Source organism: Triturus cristatus, chromosome 7 (assembly GCF_964204655.1).
Source record: "Triturus cristatus chromosome 7, aTriCri1.1, whole genome shotgun sequence".
Classification (NCBI taxonomy): Eukaryota; Metazoa; Chordata; class Amphibia; order Caudata; family Salamandridae; genus Triturus; species Triturus cristatus.
In genome coordinates, this window is record NC_140590.1 from 151,465,789 (window position 1) to 151,487,820 (window position 22,032).

The window sequence follows — 22,032 nt, forward strand, 5'->3', positions numbered from 1 at the left end:
CAGAGCCCATACCACTGCAAAGGCTTCACGCTCTATTGCACTCCACTTCTGTTCCCTGGGAAGTAGTCTCCGGGATAGGAAGACCACGGGTGATCCAGACCTTCTTCATTGAGTTGCGATAACACTGCCCCAATGCCATGTTCCGATGCATCCGTCTGGACAATGAACTCCTTGGAAAAATCTGGGGCCCTTAAGACCGGGGCCTCGCACATGGCTTGCTTCAGTTTCACAAAGGCCTGCTGGCAAGCCTCCGTCCAGACTACCCGTCGAGGTTGTTTCTTGGACGTAAGCTCCGTGAGGGGGGCCACAATGGTCCCATACCCCTTCACGAAGCGGCGGTAATATCCTGTGAGGCCCAGAAAAGCTCGGACCTCAGTCTGAGTCTTGGGGGGTTCCCAGGCCATGATTGCCTCGATTTTTGCCTGGAGGGGTTGCACCGCTCCCCTACCCACCAAGTGTCCAAGGTACACTATCGACCCCTGCCCGATCTGGCATTTACTGGCCTTGATCGTTAAACCAGCGTGTTTCAGGGCCTGGAGAACAGCTTGCAGGTGACGCAAGTTATCCTCCCAGCTGTTACTGAAGACGGCAATGTCGTCCAGATAAGCAGCAGAGAAACTCTCCATTCCGGCGAGGATCTGGTTCACCAGACGCTGAAACGTGGCAGGTGCGTTCTTGAGCCCAAAGGGCATCACGCAGAACTGGTAGTGGCCCTTGGGCGTGGAGAAGGCTGACCTTTCCCTAGCTCCATCAATCAGAGAGATCTGCCAGTACCCAGAAGTAAGGTCAAAGGTACTCAGATATTGGGAAGCTCCCAGCCGGTCAATCAGTTCATCCGCCCTCGGGATCGGATGAGCATCAGTCTTGGTTACTGAGTTCAGTCCCCGGTAGTCCACACAGAACCTCAGTTCCGGTTGGGCCCCCGGTGGTGCAGCTTTTGGTACTAGTACCACCGGACTGGACATGGGGCTGCTGGAAGGTTCAATCACTCCTAGCTCCAGCATTTTGGTGACTTCACTGTGAATGCTGGCCTTCACCTTGTCTGTCATCCGGTAGATCTTTGACTTCACAGGTGGGCTGTCTCCTGTGTCCACGTCATGGACGCACAGGTGAGTCCTTCCCGGAACAAGGGAGAACAACGAAGAGTACTGCCCCAGGACCTGGCGGCAGTCCTCCTGCTGTTCAGGAGTTAGGGACGGGGAGAGAATCACTCCCTCCACCAACCCATCCTTCTCTTGAGACGCAAATAAGTCGGGAAGAGGCTCGCTATCCACGTCCTCTGCTCCGTCAGTCACCATTAACAATAGGACTTCGGGCCTCTCATGGTGGGGTTTGAGGCGGTTGGCATGCAGCACCCATAGGGGCTGACGAGGGGTCTTCAGGTCCACCGAGTAGGTAGCCTTACCCTTCTTCTCCAACACCTCAAAGGGTCCTGACCAGCGATCCTGGAGGGCGCTAAGCTCTCCTGGTTCGATCACCCACACCTTCTGGCCAGGCTCCAACTCCACCGGGTGAGCATCGTGGTCATACCACGCCTTCATCACTGCTTGGCTGGCTTCCAAGTTGTCAGAAGCTTGCTTCCACAACTTAGCCATTTGGCTCCGGAAGGCCAGCATGTAGCTCACTACGTCCTGGGGAAGCTTTCTGGGAGTTCTCTCCCATCCGTCTCTCACCAGGTTGAGAGGTCCACGCACAGGGTGCCCATACAAAAGCTCGAAGGGGCTGAAGCCCACTCCCTTCTGTGGCACTTCCCTGTAGGAAAACAATAGACAGGGTAGGAGAACGTCCCATTTCCTCCGCAGGCTTTCAGGCAGACTTCTGATCATGCCTTTCAAGGTTTTGTTGAACCTCTCCACCAGACCATTGGTCTGGGGGTGGTAAGGAGTGGTGAGCCGGTAGGTCACTCCACACTCCTTCCACATCGCCCGCATGTACGCTGACATGAAGTTGGTCCCCCTGTCGGACACAACTTCCTTGGGAAAACCCACTCGGGTAAAGATTCCCATCAGGGCCCTAGCCACAACAGGTGCAGTAATGGTCCTCAGAGGTATGGCCTCTGGGTACCGTGTGGCATGATCCACCAGAACCAGGATAAACCTGTGACCAGCTGTAGTAGGCGGATCTAATGGACCCACAATGTCGATGCCCACCCTTTCAAAGGGGGTGCTAACGACAGGAAGTGGTTCCAGGGGAGCTTTCAGCTTCACCCCTGTTTTCCCACTGGCTTGACAAGACACACACGTCCGGCAGTAGGTGTCAGACGACACTTTCATCTGAGGCCAATAAAAGTGTGGGACAAGACGGGCAAAGGTCTTGTCTTGCCCCAGGTGTCCTGCCAAGGGGATCTCATGAGCCAACTCCAGAAGGAAGGCTCGGTAACGTTGAGGGACAACCAAGGCCCGTGACGATCCGTGCATGGGTGCCTTGGGTTCACTGTAGAGGAGGCCATCCTCCCAGTAAATATTGTAGTTCCCTTCAACGTTCCCTGCTGCCTGGGCTTCGGCCTGTCACCTCAGTCCCTCAAGGGTAGGACACTCCTTCTGGCCCTTGCAGAATTCCTCCCTGGTCGGCCCTCCCTCCACGTGCCACTCGGCCGGGATGGGTAGGTTCTCCAGTTTGGTAACATCCCCCTCCGCGGACTCCTGGTCCAGCACCTCCGGTGGCCTATCCGTCACACGGGGCGCGGATGCCGAGGCAGGCTCCTCCTGTCCTCGGTTCTTCCCTTGATTGGCAGCCGGCGGTGCCTTTGTTCCAGGCTCCCGCCTAAACGAACTCCCCCTCCGGGTAGTCGCAGACCTGGTGCTGACACAGGCCCAGTCAGGTGTACCCAGCATCTCAGCATGAGTCCGGTATTCCACCTCCTTCCAAGCATTATGCTCCATGTCATTCCCCAGCAGACAATCGACTGGCACGGCAGGGCTTACGGCAACTCGAAGTAACCCTGCAACCCCTTCCCATTCAAATGGAACCTCGGCCACCGGATAGTGGTCCATTCTGCCGTCAACCATCGCGGCAGGGTGGAGTACATTGGGAATCACCTGCTCTGGAGACACCAGTTGGCTACGTACCATAGTCATACTGGCTCCTGTGTCTCTCAGAGCCTCCCTTCTTTGGCCGTTGATGGTGACCCACTGCCCATACTTTGTGGTATTTGCGGGCACCTGGATCTTAGGAACCATCTCCCGTTCTCCCAGGGACACTAAAGTGACACCCGCCCACTCCCTTCCCTTACCTAAGGGCATCTCCTCCCCGAGCACTACACTAGCTACTCCGGGGGCCTTTCCTCCGATGGGAGGGGGTGGTCTTTTCGGGCACTTCACATCTCCCTTATAGTGTCCGACACCACCGCACTCGTAGCAATGGATAACCCTTGGCTTGTGACTCTGGCCAGGATTAGGGTTTCTGGGTGGGTTAGCCCTAGGGGTGAATCCTGTTCCCTTCCCTTGGGAACTATTTTGGGGGCCTTTAGAGAACTCCGTTTTCTTTTCCCCTCCCTCTTTCTTCTGGGGGGCGCCCTGTCCGGTCTTTTGAGAGTCCCCTCCGGTCCCCCTTGTGGACACCCGGGTACTAGCCCAAATGTCCGCCTCCTCAGCAAGCTTCCGGGGATTGGTCAGCTTGCTATCCACCAGGTGTTGACGCAGTTCAGGGAAACATTTTTCGAGCAGGTGTTCCTTCAACATCAAATCAAACAACCCCTCGTAGTCCCTCACCTCACTGCCTTGTATCCAACCCTCTAATGCCTTCTTTGCATAGTCCAGGAAATCCACCCAATTCTGTGTGCCCAGTTTGTGGCTACCCCGTAACTTCTGCCTATACTTCTCGGGTGTTAGTCCAAACTTCTTCACGAGCGCCACTTTCATGGTGGGGTAGTGGGTCTGCTCATCCTGCTCCAGGGCCAATAATGTATCCCTACCAGCTGGAGGCATGTATTTATACAATCCCCCTCCCCAATACTTCTCTGGAACCCCATGGACTCTTAATGAGATCTCATAGGCCGCTAGCCACCTGGCGATATCATCACCCACACTATAGCTAGCTACTATGTCTTTTGGCAAATAGGGTTTGGATTCCCTGGTGATTTCTCTTTCTTCGCTGCCACCAATAGGAACAGGGTGTGCCCCGACCCGTAGGATCTGGAGATCTATCTCCCTGAGCCTCAACTCGTGAGCCATCCTCCGTTCCTCCTTTTCTTTCTCCAGCTTCGCCAAATCCCATGTGAGCTGTCTTTTCTCCCTCCGGTCAGTGAATTCTGCTTCTAACAAGCCGTGGCTAGAGACACTGCTGCCCTTCCTTGAAAGTGTTCTGGTCCCCGCTACTAGGTTCCCCACCTCAGGTTGGTACAAACCAGCCTCCTCGCTGTCAGGCTCTCCATCCCTGTCCTCCTTCTCAACCTTACTTTCTCGTCGTGCCTCCCCCCAAGCCCTTAAACTGGTCTGGAGCTCACCCTTCTTTGCACCTTGGGGACAAAACACCCCCTCTCGCTCACAAAACTCTCTGAGTTGGGCCACAGTATAAGTTTCCACATCCTCTAATACAAACTCCATTTTGCCCACTCAGGATAGAAGACAGTTGCTTACAGAATCTATGCAGGGGGGTACCTTTTGTAATACCTCCTCCCACCACCAGAAGTAAATTTGGAAAAAACAAAAACTCAAAATTAGGAAGTCCGCTTGGAGAAAACTCCCGGTGTAGGCCTATGGACTACCCACAGTTATTGTCGAGTAGACGCAAGCACAGCTCGATCCCACCACTGAACACCAATTTTATGTTGGAAACCGGGCAACCGGGTTAGCAGTCACCAGGTTCCCAACACGGTGGTAGCTTGGCTCGAGCGGTCGGGGGTCAGGCACCGTGCTAAGCGTACGTCACACCCTCACAATAACCATGCGTTCATCCGTTCCAAAAACGACACTACACCGTAAAAATTACGAAAGAAAGTAGTTTGTCTTTATCTTATTTTCTCTTAGTTGCAGGTTTCAAAACATACATACAATACCATAAGACTTTTCTTGAAAATAGCAGGTCAACTAAATAATACCACAGTGGGGTTTCAATAAATAGGATCAGGTCATAAATAAACACGGAATAAATATAGGTGCAATGAATACAGATGGCAAATAAATACAGTCAGGAATAAATACAGTGCAGGAATAAATACAGTGCAGGACAATAAATAAAGCACCCTCAATAACTTAAATAACACAATCAATGACAATTACAGTTCACAACACTTTCACGAGGTAGTTTGGTTTCACTTTGCCCAAGTACAGCTTGTGGTTATTTGGATGACATGGGGGGTGTCCCACCTAGATTGGTCAAGGCTGGGCCTGAACTGAGGTAGAATAAGGGTAACCTAAGGAACTGGCTCTCCCAAAATACACAACCCCTCACAGAGGTCACTGCACCAGTCTCAGTTCACCCCTGGCACTCCCAGGCTGGTTCTAACACCCCTCTAGCCCCTAGAATGGTCTTTTAGGGCTCCACGGGTCCTCAGACGCCCACTCTACCACTTACTGCCCTTTTCACGATGATCGGCTCCGCTCGGCGCCGGGTGGACGTCGCTGGACGGCTCCGGTTCGATGTCGCTGTGCGGCCTCGGTTCGGTGTCGCTGGGCTGTTCTGGTTCGATGTCGCTGGGCGGCCTCGGCTCGATGTCGCTTGGCGGCCTCGGCTCGATGTCGCTGGGTTGCTCCGGCTCGATGTCGCCTTCCGGCGTCGCAGGGTCACGGCCTCCCCGCTTCCGGGTGTCTCTGGAGTGCGACCTCCACTCCCGACCTCCGGCGCGCTTCACCTCAGATTCCGGCGTCTCCGGAGTGCGATCTCCATTCCCGACCTCCGGCGCGCTTCACCTCGACCTCCGGCGACTCCGGAGTGCGATCTCCACTCCCGACCTCCGGCGCGCTTCACCTCGACCTCAGGTGACTCCTTACTCGACCTCCGGTGCCTCTCCACGACCTCCGTCGGCGCCCTCTCTCGACCTCTGACGGCTCCGGGTACGACGTCTGCTTCCTGTCAGCGCCGCTTCTCCACCTCAGGCCTCAGGTCTCCAGGCTTCTCGACGTCAGGACTCCAGGAGGACACCGCTAAACAGGTCAGGAGCTTGCTGGTCTTCTTCTTTAAGGCCTCTTCACAATATGTAGGTCCTTAAGATGGTTTTTCTGGTCTTGGTCCCACACAGGGCTCTAGGCTGGGCTTGGTCAGTAGGGACTAGCATCAAGGGTGGGTTTCTGGACCCCACTCCAAGCACTGGTTTCCACCCCTGCTGCCTTACTCCGACCTCCCTCTGAACTGCTCCTCTCTCCTCTCCAGTCAGTTGCCAACTGCCACTCTGAGATGGCCTCCCAACATTCTAAACTGCCTCTCACTGTCACAGGGTTCTAGAATGTTACGGAAGGTTCTAGAAATCTCCAGTGGGTTCTGATGATGTCACAGGTGACAATGGGTGGCCACCATTTTGTGTCTCAGGCCCTCAGACAGAAGTTCCAGGGGTAGGGAAAATGGCTCCCTGACCCTGCATCAACACTAAAAAGTCTGGTGGTTCCCAAAAAGGAAAAATTATAACAGGGTTTGAGGCAAAAGTGGGACAAAATAAATAATGATGAGGAGGGACCACCCAAAGGGCTGACAGGTCTAACACCCATGATCTATAACAGAACAAGGGCTCCGGAGAAGGCAAAATCCTGCTATTCAACAGCACTAAACACAATCATAGCACCTCGACGTCCACGGAAAGGTTATAGCGTCCAGTACTAAACGCAATCAGACCTCTGACGTCTAATCACATATCTGAGCAGTGGCAGCCAAACAGAGACACTTAATCAACCATCATTGAACTAACACAGAGCCAAGGTAAATGCCACTCACCTCATCTTGCTCTTCAAGCAGCACTAAACACATACAAAATGACTCGCCAGTTACAATTCAACTCCACACCTAACCCAACCAGCGGAATCATGAGCAGACAATCAACCCACAAATCACTGTCTCGGCACACAACCAACAGATGCATTAACACCACTCTTGTGTAACGTGCACAGCGCCCATGATTATAAAGCTGAGAATGTCTTGCTATCCAACAGCACTAAAACCAGCCAAGGCGCCACGCTCCGGGGTACAGACACCCATGCAACAGACAACCACATATGCTTTGCATGCACACATTCTGCATGTGCTGCTAAAGTGCCTGCTCAGTAGCACACAACTAAGCCCTCCGCGTGCAAACTTCTATACTTTGCACTCACCACAGTTGCAAACGTCACCCATCATACAGCACATAGCTGTCAATAGAAAATGCACCCCCACCCACATTGCCATCAACTCATTGATAACCATAGACCCCTCTTGAGGCCACGCCTCCGAACCATCCTCGACAGGCACACATAGTGCAGCAACAAAGGGCAATCATCTCGATGTGCCACTCTGAAAACAACATTTCTACAATTAGCCCTTTGATGAGTATCTCCTTGATATTATAATGGGTACCAAAATAAGAGCATGTGCTGCATGACCAGTTACATCTGGACATGCAATAGCAAATTCTGCATGTCGAAAAAGGGATGGGCCATGTGGCCTACCACAGCTCTGTCTCCTTCAGGAGCCTCAGATGGGAATCTGTCGAGTCCAAATGCAGCTAAGAACCCAGACAGCCCAGAAGCACAAGGGCCTGACCAGTGCAAGATGCCCAACACTAATACCAGTTGCATAAAGTAAACACCATGTTCCACATTTTGACCCTCAACAGGACATGAGAAACGTGAGTCTGGTTGGTTGTTTAAAATGGATGTGATCGTTGGGTTAGTCAGAAGTATTTAGGAGGTAAATAAAGCACTAGGCTAAAATTGTTATCTAAAACGGCAGCAACCATCCTGGAAGAGGGACAGTAAGCGCCCGTTGCACTGTCCTTCATATCCCAGCCTTCTCCTTTTTCTTGAATGTGTTTCGAATTCCATTTCTGCTTTTGTATCCTTCTTTCATTCGCTGTGTCCTCTAATCAATGCCCCTCCCTTTTTTTAAACTCATTTTGTTATTCGTTTCTGAAGTTAGAGGATTAAAAAAGCTAAATTAACATATAATAGCCGGAGAAAAGGACAACACTGTAAACACATAATTACAATACAAAGAAAGTAAAAGTAAAAAGAAAAAACATAAGGATGGTGCATCTAAAACCCATGCATGATACATTACATTGCAGATAGCATGGCATAACATAGGCTAAAGAACCTCATGGTTACAATATACACAATTGTTTATCAGACCCATACAATATCGGCAATCACATCCTAACAGACTCATTTTAAATGTAAACATGGGTCAATGGATCTCAAATAATCGTGCCCATATTCGTTCCAATCTTTTATAGAACGAGGACCCCTCGCTTTAGCCAAGGCTAACTCTGAGTCGTATCATTGCCGAATAACAACCCACCACTCTGCTGCCCTTGGGGGTAGAGGGGAAACCTGGCCGATACCATTATTATGGACAACATCCATCTCAGGCTAATATCAAATTCCATTTTGTGACCCAGAATAATCTCCTTAGGAGACAGTTGAACATCATATCCAAGACAAGGAGTTACACGTTGGGTCAACCCTGCCCAGAATGCCTGCAGTTTAGAACTGGTGGCAAACGTGCAAAATGTCTGCTGCATGACAACCACACTTGGCACACTTTGTCTCCTCGCCCCCGGGGTTCCCACCCCACTTGCTGATTCTGCCCTGTGTGTAGAATAAAACATGCAGATTGTCTTAAATTGTTGCAGCTTTAGATAAATAGAGTGGACTGAGCCATCGATGGTCTTTAAAGCACTTAAAATTTCTTCTGAGCAAGAATTTCATCCGAGAGCTCCCTGCTCCATTTGGCCTCGAGGGCCAAACTACCATCGACCCTGTGTTGGCGAAACCCATCCATAACAACCCTCCTCAGCGTGTGTATATTTCTATGGTCATTATACTGCTCGCTTCTTACCCTCTTTCCCTTTTCTATCATCCAGGACAGACATCCTTCTAGTCTGGGTCTTTGTTGCCCTTTTCTAAACTCAAAGCTCTTTTGGTTCCATTCCAAACCTGCACTTATCAGGAAGAGCCCGAACATCATTCGAGCACTTTAACAGGCGCTAGGTACTAGGCTGACTGCAGTAAAGGCGGCCAGTCAGTATATCAGACTACATAGATCTCAAAGATTGACCACTTATCCAACAAACTCACCTTCTTGACACTGGTTTGGTATTTGAGTTCCAGCTCCTCCACTGAGATTTCATGGTCATTCTGAAAAAAGAGATGAAAGCTTGATGATAGTACCGGTTCGGCAAAATCAGATACATTTTCTATAAAATGATCTGCCAAAAGGGTTTCAAAGAAGACTTATTGTTGTCTTCTTCCTTCCCTCGGCCCAATTCTTCTCATTAATTCACAATCTAGACAAACCCTTTTGAATTCTTTCTACCTTCCTCTAAGCTCAACCAATGCAAAGGGGCAGCTAGTGGGTAGGAAAATGGGGACCCGCACTTAAATCCCGGGTTCCGTTCACAATTCTGGACAAATCACTTAATCTCCCTGAGTCGTGGTCTGGTTCTGCTGTTGGTGCTGTAATGGCCTTCGGCCAGCTCGACACTATAAAAAAACGCACAAATGTGATTGGTTCCAAAAAATGTACATTTTCGGAATTTGTGGCCGATAAACCACTGTTTCTTTCAGTCGATTCACATTCTTTTTATTGCCCAATGCTCTTCCATATCCTCACCATCATCTTTTAACACCAAACCCATACAATCACTAGTTCTTAGCATTCATCTTCTCCACCTGTAATACAATCCCATTCTGCCCTGAGGTTGCCTTAAGTGACCTTTACTCCTTATGAAGTTTCTCCTGTTCAGTCTCTGACTTTTCTCCCTAGGGTCAGCCTCCTGTCTTTCCCTTCATCTTTATTCATCTACCTTCAGTTCTTGCATACTGTTTTCCGCCTTCATCTCACCTCTGTGGTTCCAACCTTCTCGACATCCCTCTCACCTCCCAGGTACTCCTTTCAATTCCCCTCCCTGCCTTTCCCCATACACAAACCCAATTCCCATCACCCTAGGCCCCCTTTCCTCACAATGTCCATCTCCTTCTTCATGCTCTCCAGCTTCTCCTTCTTCTTGCCGCCCTTTTGCTTCTTCTTGATTTTGACGTCCATTTCTCCATCGTACTCCTTCTCCATCTCCACGGAGTAGAGCTCGTACGTGTCCTAAAGGGAGAAGAACAGGAGTCAGAGCAGCCTTGCGACTCCACAAGTAGCGCTCTAACATGACAGCCGTGATATGGTTGCAAACCAGTGCCCATAACTCTGTACATGCTGAACTTGATTCACAACACTTTGGGGCCTTAGCTGCACTTAAGAGCCTAAACTGTGCATCTGTAGCACAAATGGCTTCTCCAGGCTGTTCTAGGTTCTGCATCTCGCTCCCTACCACTGGAACAGGCTCCGCGTGTTCATCTGGGCATGAACTGACTTTCCTGGTTTTAAAAACACATCTCAAGACCTGGCTGGTCTAATGGCTGCTTCTCCGCCTGTCTGTCGCCTGAGCGCCGAGATGCCCCACCCGAGGGTGAGTGGTTGCGCTATATCAAGAATTCATTAACATAACAGTCAGACATCTGGCAATGGGGAAGATTTTGCACTGCAGGATGTTTACGGATAAGGATCAGAACACAGGGATCCCCAGTGCAGGATCAGATGGCTGTCCACTGGGAAAGTAGTGATCACCCCAAAGTCGCTCAACTGAGGGGATTCCTAAAGCTTCCCAATTGTTTTTATCACCCACATTGAGCACCTACACATACCCGAAAAGGCTGGTTGTAAGTAAGTGTGCAAACTGGGTGTCGCCCCTGGACCTCCTACCCAAAAAATGTATTCCATATTTATAGGTCGTGTAGGAAAAGAGATTTCTTCACCTGGTCATTGGTGCTTCTTTCATCAACCTGGGAAGAATGAAAATCAGAGTTTGCCTTGCCAGGCTTGAACCTGCGACGTGTATATGAGACCTTGAAGGCGTCCCTTCAGTCTGGGGCAGAGTTTTTTCTTTGACTGCAGGACAATCTTTCTGCTAATGGAAGCCAGCCACACTGGGCATGCGCAGTAGAGGGCCATTCTCGCTCCTGGCATACTTGTGACATATGCCAGTGCTGCAAATGTACCACATCCATGTGTACCCATGCTGTTTCCCTCCAGTGCATTCGCGCACAGCTTAATCTTATGGAAGTGGAGATGCCTACGGGTGTGAGTGAATGTAATTCACGGTGGTATTTCAGAAGTGCTGGGTGAATGTCATTAATCCATACGTGTGCGCCCGGTAAGGTAGGGAACCTGCAGGATCAGAGGTATGAACTGCTTTTGAGACTCGGGCCATGCTTTTGGTAAAGTTTATCACTGCAGAAGCAATTCCATTATGCCCAGGAAAGATCAATGCCAATAAAATGGTCCCATTCTTCACAGAGATACTGCGAATTCTTTCGATGAACTTTATGATGTTTAAAAAATACCTAAGTAGTGTTGTGTGATGCATTGTACCCAGTGACTACTAGCTTACCAGGACACTATTGCTCCCACATATCCATTCCTGAGAAGGACAATCATAAGCATCCTTATCGTTGCAATATTGTAGTTAATTATTCTGCAGTAAGAAGGGATCAAATGCATTTTTATCAGGTAAAAAGTGATATTTTCCATTTAAAACAGGAATTTAGTTAGGTCGTTAGACACAGTCTCTAGGTACTGGGCATATGAACTGTTTTGTGCACCACATTCTCTTGCACAGTAATTGCGCTTGTACCTGTTTACAATTAGTTGTGTCTGCCTCATATCTGCATCTGTGAGACTGGAGGAATCTGAATTCCTTTTGTACCTATTGTAGGACTCTCGTATCTTGTTCCTCTTATTATCAGTGTGAACAGCTGTGGGTTTCACTTCTTGCAAAATCAAAGATAATGCGATGTCACTATATATAGTGTCATCAGCAAGTGAAAGGATGTTTGCTCACACATATATTCCACCTACTAGTTTAGTCAATAGAGACCAGTTTCACCTTGAAGAAAGTTACTGCAGATCAGAAAGAAGATAGTGAGGCCTAATCCAAGGTGACCAGAGACTGTTGTGACATTAAACAATAGTTGTATGATTTGTTCTAATCTGAAAAGTGCAGGAAGCAAGCAATCTTCAACCCACATTTTTGTGTGTGATAACAGTATCTAATTTACCCAGTTGGTGATATTGTCTATATATGGTAGCTGCTGGTAGTACCCAAGGACATATTGTGTGTGCTTCTGTGTATTGATTTATACAACAGCACCCTAGTTCTTATTCGCAAGGGAGATAACCAAAGCACTTTTTCCATAAGAGGTGAAACAGGAGAAATAATTAGTTTTCTCTGGAAGAAGGAAAGTTACATGGATCAAGATGGCTGAAGCTAACTAAACATATTCAACAGTAGTGAACATATATAGCGAACTTAAGTTGTCATTCATAGTACAAGATGCCTTTGGGTCAAACAACACTAAAATCAACCTAAAACAGAATGCCCGTGTCGGATACGGCATGGAGGGGGAAACAACCCATTCGTTTAGCCTTCCGCATGGGGTCAGGCAGGGTTGTGTGATGGTGCCACATTTTTATTTGTTATATATAAATAGCCTGAACACCTGGTTGGCTGAAAATGGGGTGGACCTCCCCAAGATAAAGTCAATGCGGGTGCCCACCCTGCTCTATGCTGATGACGCCTTATTGATGGCCAGAACGGCAAATGGGTTAATGCCACTAGTGGATAAATTTCCCAATTTTATGGATGATCTGGATCTGGATACAAACATCTCAAAGACCCATTATATGGTTTGCGGTAGGAAGGCTGCCAAAACTAGACCTATCGACATTAAGGGGTAAAACGTTACTAGGGTTCCTACCTTTCCTTATATGGGAGAATTATTCGACCAACAGAATAATTGATTTACCTGCATTTCTAATCGTTGCTCTAAATTAGCCAAGCATGTAGGCCCTGTTTAAATTTTCTCTGTCGATAGGCAATAATCCTAATCTGGCTTTATTGCAAATCTACAGAATGAAATGTCTCCCAGTTCTGACAAATGGTGCAGCCATATGGAGGTACAGAAATTGTAAGGTAGTCCAGCAGGAAGAGGACCAATTCTGTAGGAAATGACTGGGCATGGGTACAAATAGTTCTTCCTTCTTTACTCACGAGGAATTGGGTCACGATTATGTGTAGGATCAAGTTAAACAGGCCCCATTGTTACTATGGGTTTCAGTCTGGGTCGATGAGAGATTAAGGATCAACAGGAGCGTGATTGAGGACTGTTTGGAATGTACCTATGGCCAAAAGATACTATACCACCCGCTCCCTAGAATGTGTGGACATTTTTAACTAGCCACACCATCTTAAAAAAGGTGATTGTGGCCTGTTTAGGGAACACATTTTAAATAGATTGAAAGATGAGAGGGAATTTAGGGTGCTGGAGAAACACTCTTGCAGAGCCTGCCTGCTTCTAAAATCTGTCATTGGGCTCCATCCGCACAATGATCTGTTTTTCTCCGGGTCAGTATGATTCCCATGCACATTTTTAACCTTGCCCTCGTGATGATCATTCCCCACAAACTTTGTTTTTTCCTGTAAGTTTTATGATTTTTTGTGTAAGAGGTATTTATTACCACTTCTAAAAGCCAGGGGCTTCACCCAATGTCGACCTGCATTTTTACACTTACAGTTATTACCTGATAATGTGGTGATGTTGGCTGTCACCGATTATCTAAAAGGAGCCTTATATTGGAATAAAATATGTTCCTAGGGCTTAGCGACATGTTTGATAGGCTGGTTCGCTGCTTTTAAACTGTACCTAATGCTTGAAGACTGTGCTGTTTGGGTGGACTGTATATATTAACGTTTTTAATGATTTTACGTGGTTTTTATGTTTCTATCTTTTATGATTATGATGCATAATCGAATAAAGATCAATGGCTGGTGAATGCTGAAAAAACTTTGGATAAAACAAGGAGATATCAGCCTATTGTTGGAGTAAGATGTTATGTTTTTTAAAACATTTATGCAGAAGGTTAGGGTACCAAGATTTGTCACTGCAAGATCTGAATATTAGGACATGTTTGCTTTCTATAAGGGATGTGGTATATTATTTGATTAGCTTACATAGAAAGGCTCTGAAATTCCAAATGTTTTTGCTGTGTGTATGCAAAATTGTAAGATGTTGCTTTCTCAAATTTAATGAAAGTTTGTAAAAACTACATAGTTCATGAAATCTGCTAAATATATACTGTTTTTAATTGTGGATGTAAACATTGGAAAAATAGGTTTTGATGGAGAAAAACGTAATGTTTCTTGTTTGAATATTTTTTTCAATAAAATAGATGAAACTTCATTTACTCTTATTTTCTTACAACTTTCCTTTCCCCTGGATAATTGCTACACAAAAAAATGTTTTTGTAGCAGCATTTCTGACGTGTAATAGTTCAAAAAGTGCAATGATTTCTTATAACCATGGAATGAAAAAGTATGAATTTTACTCTGGCCAGCCAGAATATTAAAAATCAGCACTGCTTTAGCTTTACTTTAATAAGGGTTGAAAGTGTTGGGATATCAAAGTGCAAGGGTAGACTTTTTTGTTACCCTAAGGGGATGTTAGCATGTCAACGTTGTACTGCAGGCATCACTTAGCAGACATCATTCTTGCTATGTTTAGGTGCTGAGACATTCAGGATCTAATACTGTGGGGTTCACTAGAAGGAGGTATTTATTTCCCACTACATTGTGAGATGAAAGTGCTTTCACACATTTTTGATGTGACCCAATGCAAAAATGAGCAGTTCACTTGATAGCAAAATGTAAAATGCAGACTATTAGCAAGATGTTTACATTTCCTAAATTTACAAGCACACAATTGCCACCTTGTTTGTAGAGCAATAGTTAATTGCTCTACAAACAAGGTGACATTTGTGTGCTACCGTTGGTGAGCTCCTCTTTGGCGCTTCACTGCTATATCGCCTGGTTTGTACTTTATGAATGCATAGACATAGAAATATGCATACATATATACATACATTCATGCCGCAGGGATGACCATCATTTTTAGATGAATCGAGAAACAGATTTGCTTCTACAGCCACTACATTTTTTAACATTTCTGTTTGGTGTATAAGATTTAGGGCACATTGCAAAATTAGTTAACAACTCTCTAGCTAAAGTTACAAGTAAACTTCCATTAAAAGAAGCACTGTGGGGTATGTTATGCAAATCTAGTTCAAATTATTTGGCGAGAACAAGATCTTCCATTCAAAAGGTTTGACTGCAAATAGTTTGAAAACTCAGTTTTTTAAAATTGAAAATTCGTGTAAATTGTTTGATGATACACTATTCTGTCTCCAAACACCTGGAGAACCCCTACGAGCCCCCCACTCTTTCCTTCAATTCTCTCAACTTCCTCGTCCCCTTCCGCCCCCCTGTACTATCCTAGTTTCCCTGGCTTTTTCCTTCCACCTTCAGTGATGTCTCTTTTCCTAATCTAGTGGGGGTGTCCTTCAGTCTGTCGTTTAAAACTTTTCACCTACGTCTGCTCTTTCCTACAGCCTTTCCCCTTTGTTTTGCGTTCTCTCCTCTAACTCTCCTCTCCCCTAACCCTTTTCGAAGCCTCTATTTCTATTCATTTTTCAGGCTGCATCTTTTTTCTCTAACTTATTTCTCTCTTTGCACTTTACTTACTCAGTAATTGCATTTTATATCATTTGTTTTGAAACATTTTTACTTTGAATCTTATGATTTTAAATAACTAGTGAATATGATTTTGACGCTGATAGTTATGACACTTGATGACTATATTTCCAAAATAAATATCTAATCCTCTGCATATTGGTCTACCTTCTGTATAGATGTCTCTTCTGATAAATCTCGGAAAAAGTTTGTTCTCTTGTTCATTTATCAGTGAATTACTGAGACAAAAAAACCTTGTCTTCTTATTTTTTCACTACTGTTTGCCCACTAGTTAACGCCACTTTGTCTGCTGTCAGCCCCAAGAAGTTTTACGAAGCGGGCTATCAATAAAATAAAATTCAATGACATTCCATAATGATATATACAAATCAAAACAACAAAACCATACAATCAGGTGTGGTTTGGCTGAAGACAGAATTACTGTTCAGGGCAATGTTTTTGGTTGGGGAACTGATGAACTCTCTTCGAGAAATTCAAGAGGCTGGGGGGATATGTACAAGGAAGTGGTGGAGCGTGTCGTTAGCCTCCTTGGCTTTACGACATGCTCCGCCACTTCGGAAACGCAAGGTTGCACCATATTTACAAGAATGCGGTGCAGCCATGCGTTTCCCCCTGCATTGGCGCTAAGTTTAACAACTTAGCGCCAACACAGGCACCCTTGCACCAGAGTGCAACGGTGTTTGTGTGCAGGGGAGGATTGTTTATGTGTAGGAAGGTGTCCCTTCCTGCACATAAACAATCCTAAAATGTCATTTTGTAACTTTCATGTGTGCTGCTTCCTGCAGCAAAGATGAAAGTTACAAAATGGCATTTTTGTAAAAGGTCTGTTTATGTACAGAAAGGGACACCTTCCTGTATATAAACAAACCATGGCATTTTGCTTTTTCCATGTGTGCTGCACAAGGCAGCTCACACGGAAAAAGCAAAAACGAACAGAAATAATAAATTTCTCCTCGTTTGGCCAACTTAAGACCAGGATTATCCTGGTCTTAATTTTGGCACTACCTCCTATCTATGCCACCCTTGTATATAGGGGGCAGGGTCAAATATAATGGGTGTTGCGGTGGAACGCCCACCACAACACCCACTGCCCAACCCCTGTCACACAAAGCATTGCTTGAAAGGGGGCCTTATTTACAAGGCAGCGTGGCTTAACGCTGCCTTGTACATAAGGCAAGGCCCCTATCGCCATAGGAACGACACAAAAAGTGACGTTCCCGTGGCGATAGGGGCTTGTACATATGCCCCTAGATTCGTCTGGCAAATCAGTTTCCTAAAGGACGAACCACATCAAATGTATTTATGCACAATTTTTAAAATGTTATGTTTAAATTAGAAAGTACTCAAGCCCTACTTCTGGCTTCTCAACAGTGCATGGAACAACAACGGTTGTGAATTTCACTTAAACTAGTGTCAGATTCGGTGCTCAAACCTCCTAGGCCCCGAACCTCAGATTAGTTTGTAAGTTATCCCAACCACCGGGCGTTTTACAATCACGTCTCCCTGGTGCGCCTACAGCCGCATGAGGCTTCCTGATGCTGCTTAGAACGAGGCTTCCTGATGCTGCTTAGAACGAGGCTTCCTGATGCTGCTTGGACCCCGTTTCTGGGCTGCAGCTGGGCGTGTGGTGTAAGAGCAGGGAATGCATCCGCTTTCTTTCTCACTTTCTCCAAGCGATACAGCATGGTTGTTTATCTTCCTAAATCACTCTCATTTTGGTGGCGATATGTTAGTTGTTGAGCTGTGGCTGTGTGATTTTGGTGTCATGAAGTGTGACCTGTGGCTTTGGTGGGGGCTTGAGTATGTCATGGGTTGCAAGCTATGCATTTTGCGTGGTAGATTCAGATGTTGTGAGTACTGCTGGAGATGAGGCGTGTTTGAGCTGAGTTGCATGTATGTACGATGTGTGGTGTGCATGTTTGAGTTTTGTATGTCCTTATAGTGTTGCGGGGTTGGTGTGCCCAGACTAAGTTTGGAATTAAACTGGATGGGTGTGTGGGATATTGTGTTCAGTTTGGGCTGCGTCCTCTCATGACTAATGCATCATTAGACCTCCTCTTCTCCCTTGATTATACTCCTGGAATGGGGAGCAGCACTTACCCCTTTCCCCATCTTGGCCGCCGCGCTGCTTCAGGAAGGTGAACTGAGAGCGGCTCTTCCGAGCTGCAGGGACGGTGCTGGCTTCTGTCCCCTGCCCCAGTGAGAGAGAAGTCCGAGGCAGGAGAGCTGCAATGTCCTTTAAAATTCTTGTCCAAGTCCCTCCTACAGCAGCTCTCGCTTACGCGCTTGGCGAGCTCTGATCTCAGAGCTGCGATAATGCAACAAAAGGACAAACTGATTAGGCCCTTTCACTGCTCACCTTGAAGGACCTTCAAGGTCCTCATGGAACGATATAGTGTGAAGGACAGGGGAGGAAGGCCAAGCACCCCCAGGACAACAGTCATCCTGACCTATGCAGCTCTGGGGATGCAGAACAGAAACTCCATCACTTCCAGATACTAGACGAGTGGGACCCCCAACCCTACCCAACACAGGAGGTGAAATATAGCGGTCTGGAAGAGCCCGGACCCAGCTTGATGCCTCACTGGGGATGCTGTATAACCTCTCCATCGCTACTCGACACTGAAAGTCAAGAACTCCCAATATCTGTAGCAATGGGGGTGCCTTAAAGAAACTCAGGGCCCAATTCACAAAAGTAAACTTACACAACTGACAAAAAGCAATTTTACGAAGAGTACCTTTACTAATGCGGAGTCTCCGCACTCGAGGCGGAGACTTGGCACATAAAAAGATAGCCAGACGTAAAGATACTCCTTGTAGAATTGCTTTGTGAATTGCAAAAATGTGTAAACTTACACAAAAGTGTAAGTTTACCTTTGTGAATAATGTTATCAGTCTCTTCCCAGTACTAGAAGACAAGAACCACAGTACTAGGCAGGACAGGGCAGCACAGTACAAAACATACGTTCTTTCCAGCACTCGAAAAACATCTCCAGGTCTGTGCAGTGTAGCAATTCCTTTTGTATTCCGATACTGGACATGTGGGACCCCAGCTCTACACATCCTAGAGGACAAAGTATAGATCCAACCTTCCTTCCCATAACTGGGAAGATGGGACCACAGCTCTATGCACCTCAGAAAGTACAATAGAGAAATTCATGGGTACATTTATCAATGAGCTACGTTGCCCTTTCACCACGCAAGGGAATGCCAGGGTGACGCAACTGCTTAGTTAGAAGTATCAAGCCACATAAGGCCACCTTGCATGGACCTGCAAGGCTTAATAAATCTAGAGTAACGCAACGCAGCACAAATTGCTGTGTTGCATTACTCTGCCCAAAGGAGGCGTTCCATGGGTGGGGCGTGGATGTTCCCACGCATCCACCCATGGATTTTGGCACATTCCTAGATTTCCCATTACTGATAGACCTGGGAATGTGACAAAATGCAATGTTTCCCCAGGTGAGGCATAACGAGGAGAAATATCTTTATTTCTACTCGTTTTGTCCCCTCTTTCTATGTATGCTGCCCTGAAAGAGGAAACTACATTAGATGATTGTTTTTGTGCAGGAAGGTACACCTCCCTGCACAAAAGAAATCGCGTGTGCAACGCAGTGGCAAGGGTGCCTCGATTGGCACGAAGCAGCATATTGGGCGCCAGCACAAGTAAAGGACAGGAATGCGCTGTGTCATATTAAATATGGCACATTCATGCCCCTTTCCTTTCACTCAGCTCAGTAATGTGGCTTGCTGCATGAAATAATGGTAAATATGGCCCATAATCTCTTTCCAATAGTGGAAGTGAGGGACACCTGCTCTGTGTAACCAAGAGGACATCCTAGAATAGACATCACTTGCCATTACTGGGAGGGTGGGACCACACCTTTATACATCACAGAAAATACAACGCAGATCATCCATCAATTCCCAGATGTGGAGGACAGGACTTTATGCAGAAGAGAGAGAACACTATTGAAGCTCTACTCAATACTGGAAGAGGGGGACCTCACTACTATGCAACTTGATGGGTGCAGTACAGAACCTAGTTCGCTTACCAGAACTGAAAGATGGAGAATCCATCCGAGTGATCTATGTATGATAGGGAGTACAGTATATTGCCTCCATCTCTATTCCATAGGAGGAGAATGGGCTGTCAGCTCTATGCAGCACATAAGGTGCAGAAGGAAACCCATATTACTTCTTAGAACGTGGATAATGGAAACCAGCTTTATGAAGGGGAGAAAATACCCTATCAAATCTCCATCTTTTCCAGTTCTAAAGAGAGGGAACTCAGTTCTATCACAGGAAGAGCAGTTTGGGACCTTCATCTCCAGCTTGTGCTGGAAGAGCATCACATCAGTTCTGTGCTTCAGCGGGGCCACAATATCAACCATCTCCTGGCAATACTGGAAGAATGAGATTCCATCTCCATGCAGCACAGTGCCTCAGTATGGACCCTAATTGCTTTGCATTACTGCCAGATCATGTTCAAGTAGAGAGTAAGCAGTTGAAATCAGGGGCGTAACACAGGCCCCGGCAACCCGCGCGGTGCGGTGGGACCCCCAGGCTGCAGGGGGCCCCCTCCACACAGTACTCAGGCCCAATAGCTCTGGTTTAAATCCAGAGCGGGGGGCCCCTCCGTGTGCGTGGCAGGGGTCCCCCTCAACTTTCGTTACACCACTGGTTGAAATACCAGCTGGGGGGCAAAGATACAATAAAATTCAAACAGAATCCCATTGGATCTGGGTGTCTTCCCCTGTCGTAGGTCATGAAGGACGACTCTAAGCTCCTGCAAAACAAAAGAAGGTCATGGCCCGCCTACCCATCACAGAAAAATAGGGTAAGTTCAGGATGGTTCCAGGTGCAGGTTCAAGCCTTTTCTGTTCCTGAGGCCATGATTAGGAGGCCAGCCAGCTAGGCCTTGGAACCACTCTTGAAGTCTTAAGTTCAAGCAGGAAAGCAGCTCTCAAGCAGCCGGGCAGGCATTTGGGGGCATAGGGTTTCGGTAACAGGGTAGTCCTTCACCAAGGGCAGTCCCCTGAAGTACATGCCACAAGCAGTAGGGCAATCTTCTGAGAGTCCTTCCGCTGGTCCATAAGTGAACTGAATAGTGGATCTTGGAGTCCTAGTTTGATACTTGGTGCCCCCATTGAAGTGGAAGACACTTCTGAAGTTCTCCCCTCACAGAAGTATCTAGAATCTTCTGCCTCCCTGATCTAGTCCCAATCTGTCTGCAGGCACAATAGGCTAGTGTGAAGTTCTTTGTGTGTTAGCTGAGGCAGAGTCTTTGAAGTAAAGTGGGGCTGTGCATAGCTCCGTCCCTCATGCTGCCTTGGATAGCCCATTTTACCAACACATAGCCCCTCTATTGTGTGGCTGCCTGGGAGGAATACACAAAGGTCAGCTGTCAATTACACCATGTCATGTGACCCAGGAAACAGGTTGTAGGCACCAAACAGTTAGGACAAGAAAACACCAAATTTCGAAAAGTCACATTTTCAGAATTATGACTTAAAATCCATCTTCACCATAAAAAGGAATTTAAATTACAACTCCTAGACACCAAACATGACACTTTCACCTGCTTCAAACAAAAGTTGTCACTTATTAAATGTAATAAGGGAACCCAATGTTATCTTATGGGAGAAGTAGGCCTCACAGTAGTGAAAAACTAATTTATGAGTTGTTCACTACCAGCACACACAAAACTTAAAAGTTCATGTCCAACCTTTTAATTACAATCCACACTGCCCAATAGGCTGGCTTGGGCCTACATTAGGAGAGACCTGTATTTTATGTAATAAAATGGGAGTTTTAGGCTTGGCAAGGGCCTTATTTTGTCAAGTCGAATTGGTAGTTTAAAACTGACACAGGCTGCAATGCCAGACCTGAGACATGTTTAAAAAGGCTACTTAATTGTGTGGCACAATAAGTGCTGTAGACCCACTAGTAGCATTTCAATATCCAGCCTTGGATATATGGTATACCACTTTACTAGGGACCTGTATGTAAATTAAATATGACAATCAGGGGTAAGCCAATATTACCAGGGTTTAGGGAGTGAGCACAAGCAGTTTAACAGTGGATAGTAGTGGCAACGTGCACGAGTCCTAAAGCAGGAGGAGTGAAGACAAAACGTTTGGGGGATGACCCTGCAAAGAGAGCCAAGCCCAACAGCGGGTCAACTGTTTAGTTCTAGTTTTTTGGAACTTGGGATAAGGGATGTTAAGGGCTGCCATTTCTTGGCAGTTGGGAAGAAACTTTAATTCTGTGAT

At 46.8% G+C, this 22,032-nt stretch overlaps 1 protein-coding gene across 1 annotated transcript in view; it reads right to left on the reverse strand.

Annotated features, from left to right (window-relative positions):
- The window catches only part of ATP4A (ATPase H+/K+ transporting subunit alpha), an 82,791-nt gene extending 64,788 nt beyond the window's left edge, over positions 1–18,003 (reverse strand). Inside the window, exons 1-3 of the mRNA XM_085615882.1 lie at positions 17,858–18,003; positions 10,090–10,221; positions 9,204–9,263 (exon numbers count right to left, since the gene is read on the reverse strand). Coding sequence (XP_085472008.1) covers positions 9,204–9,263; positions 10,090–10,221; positions 17,858–17,869 — 204 coding nt within the window. The 5' untranslated portion in view covers positions 17,870–18,003. The remainder of the gene's footprint in view (positions 1–9,203; positions 9,264–10,089; positions 10,222–17,857) is intronic.
- Positions 18,004–22,032: the final 4,029 nt, after the last annotated feature.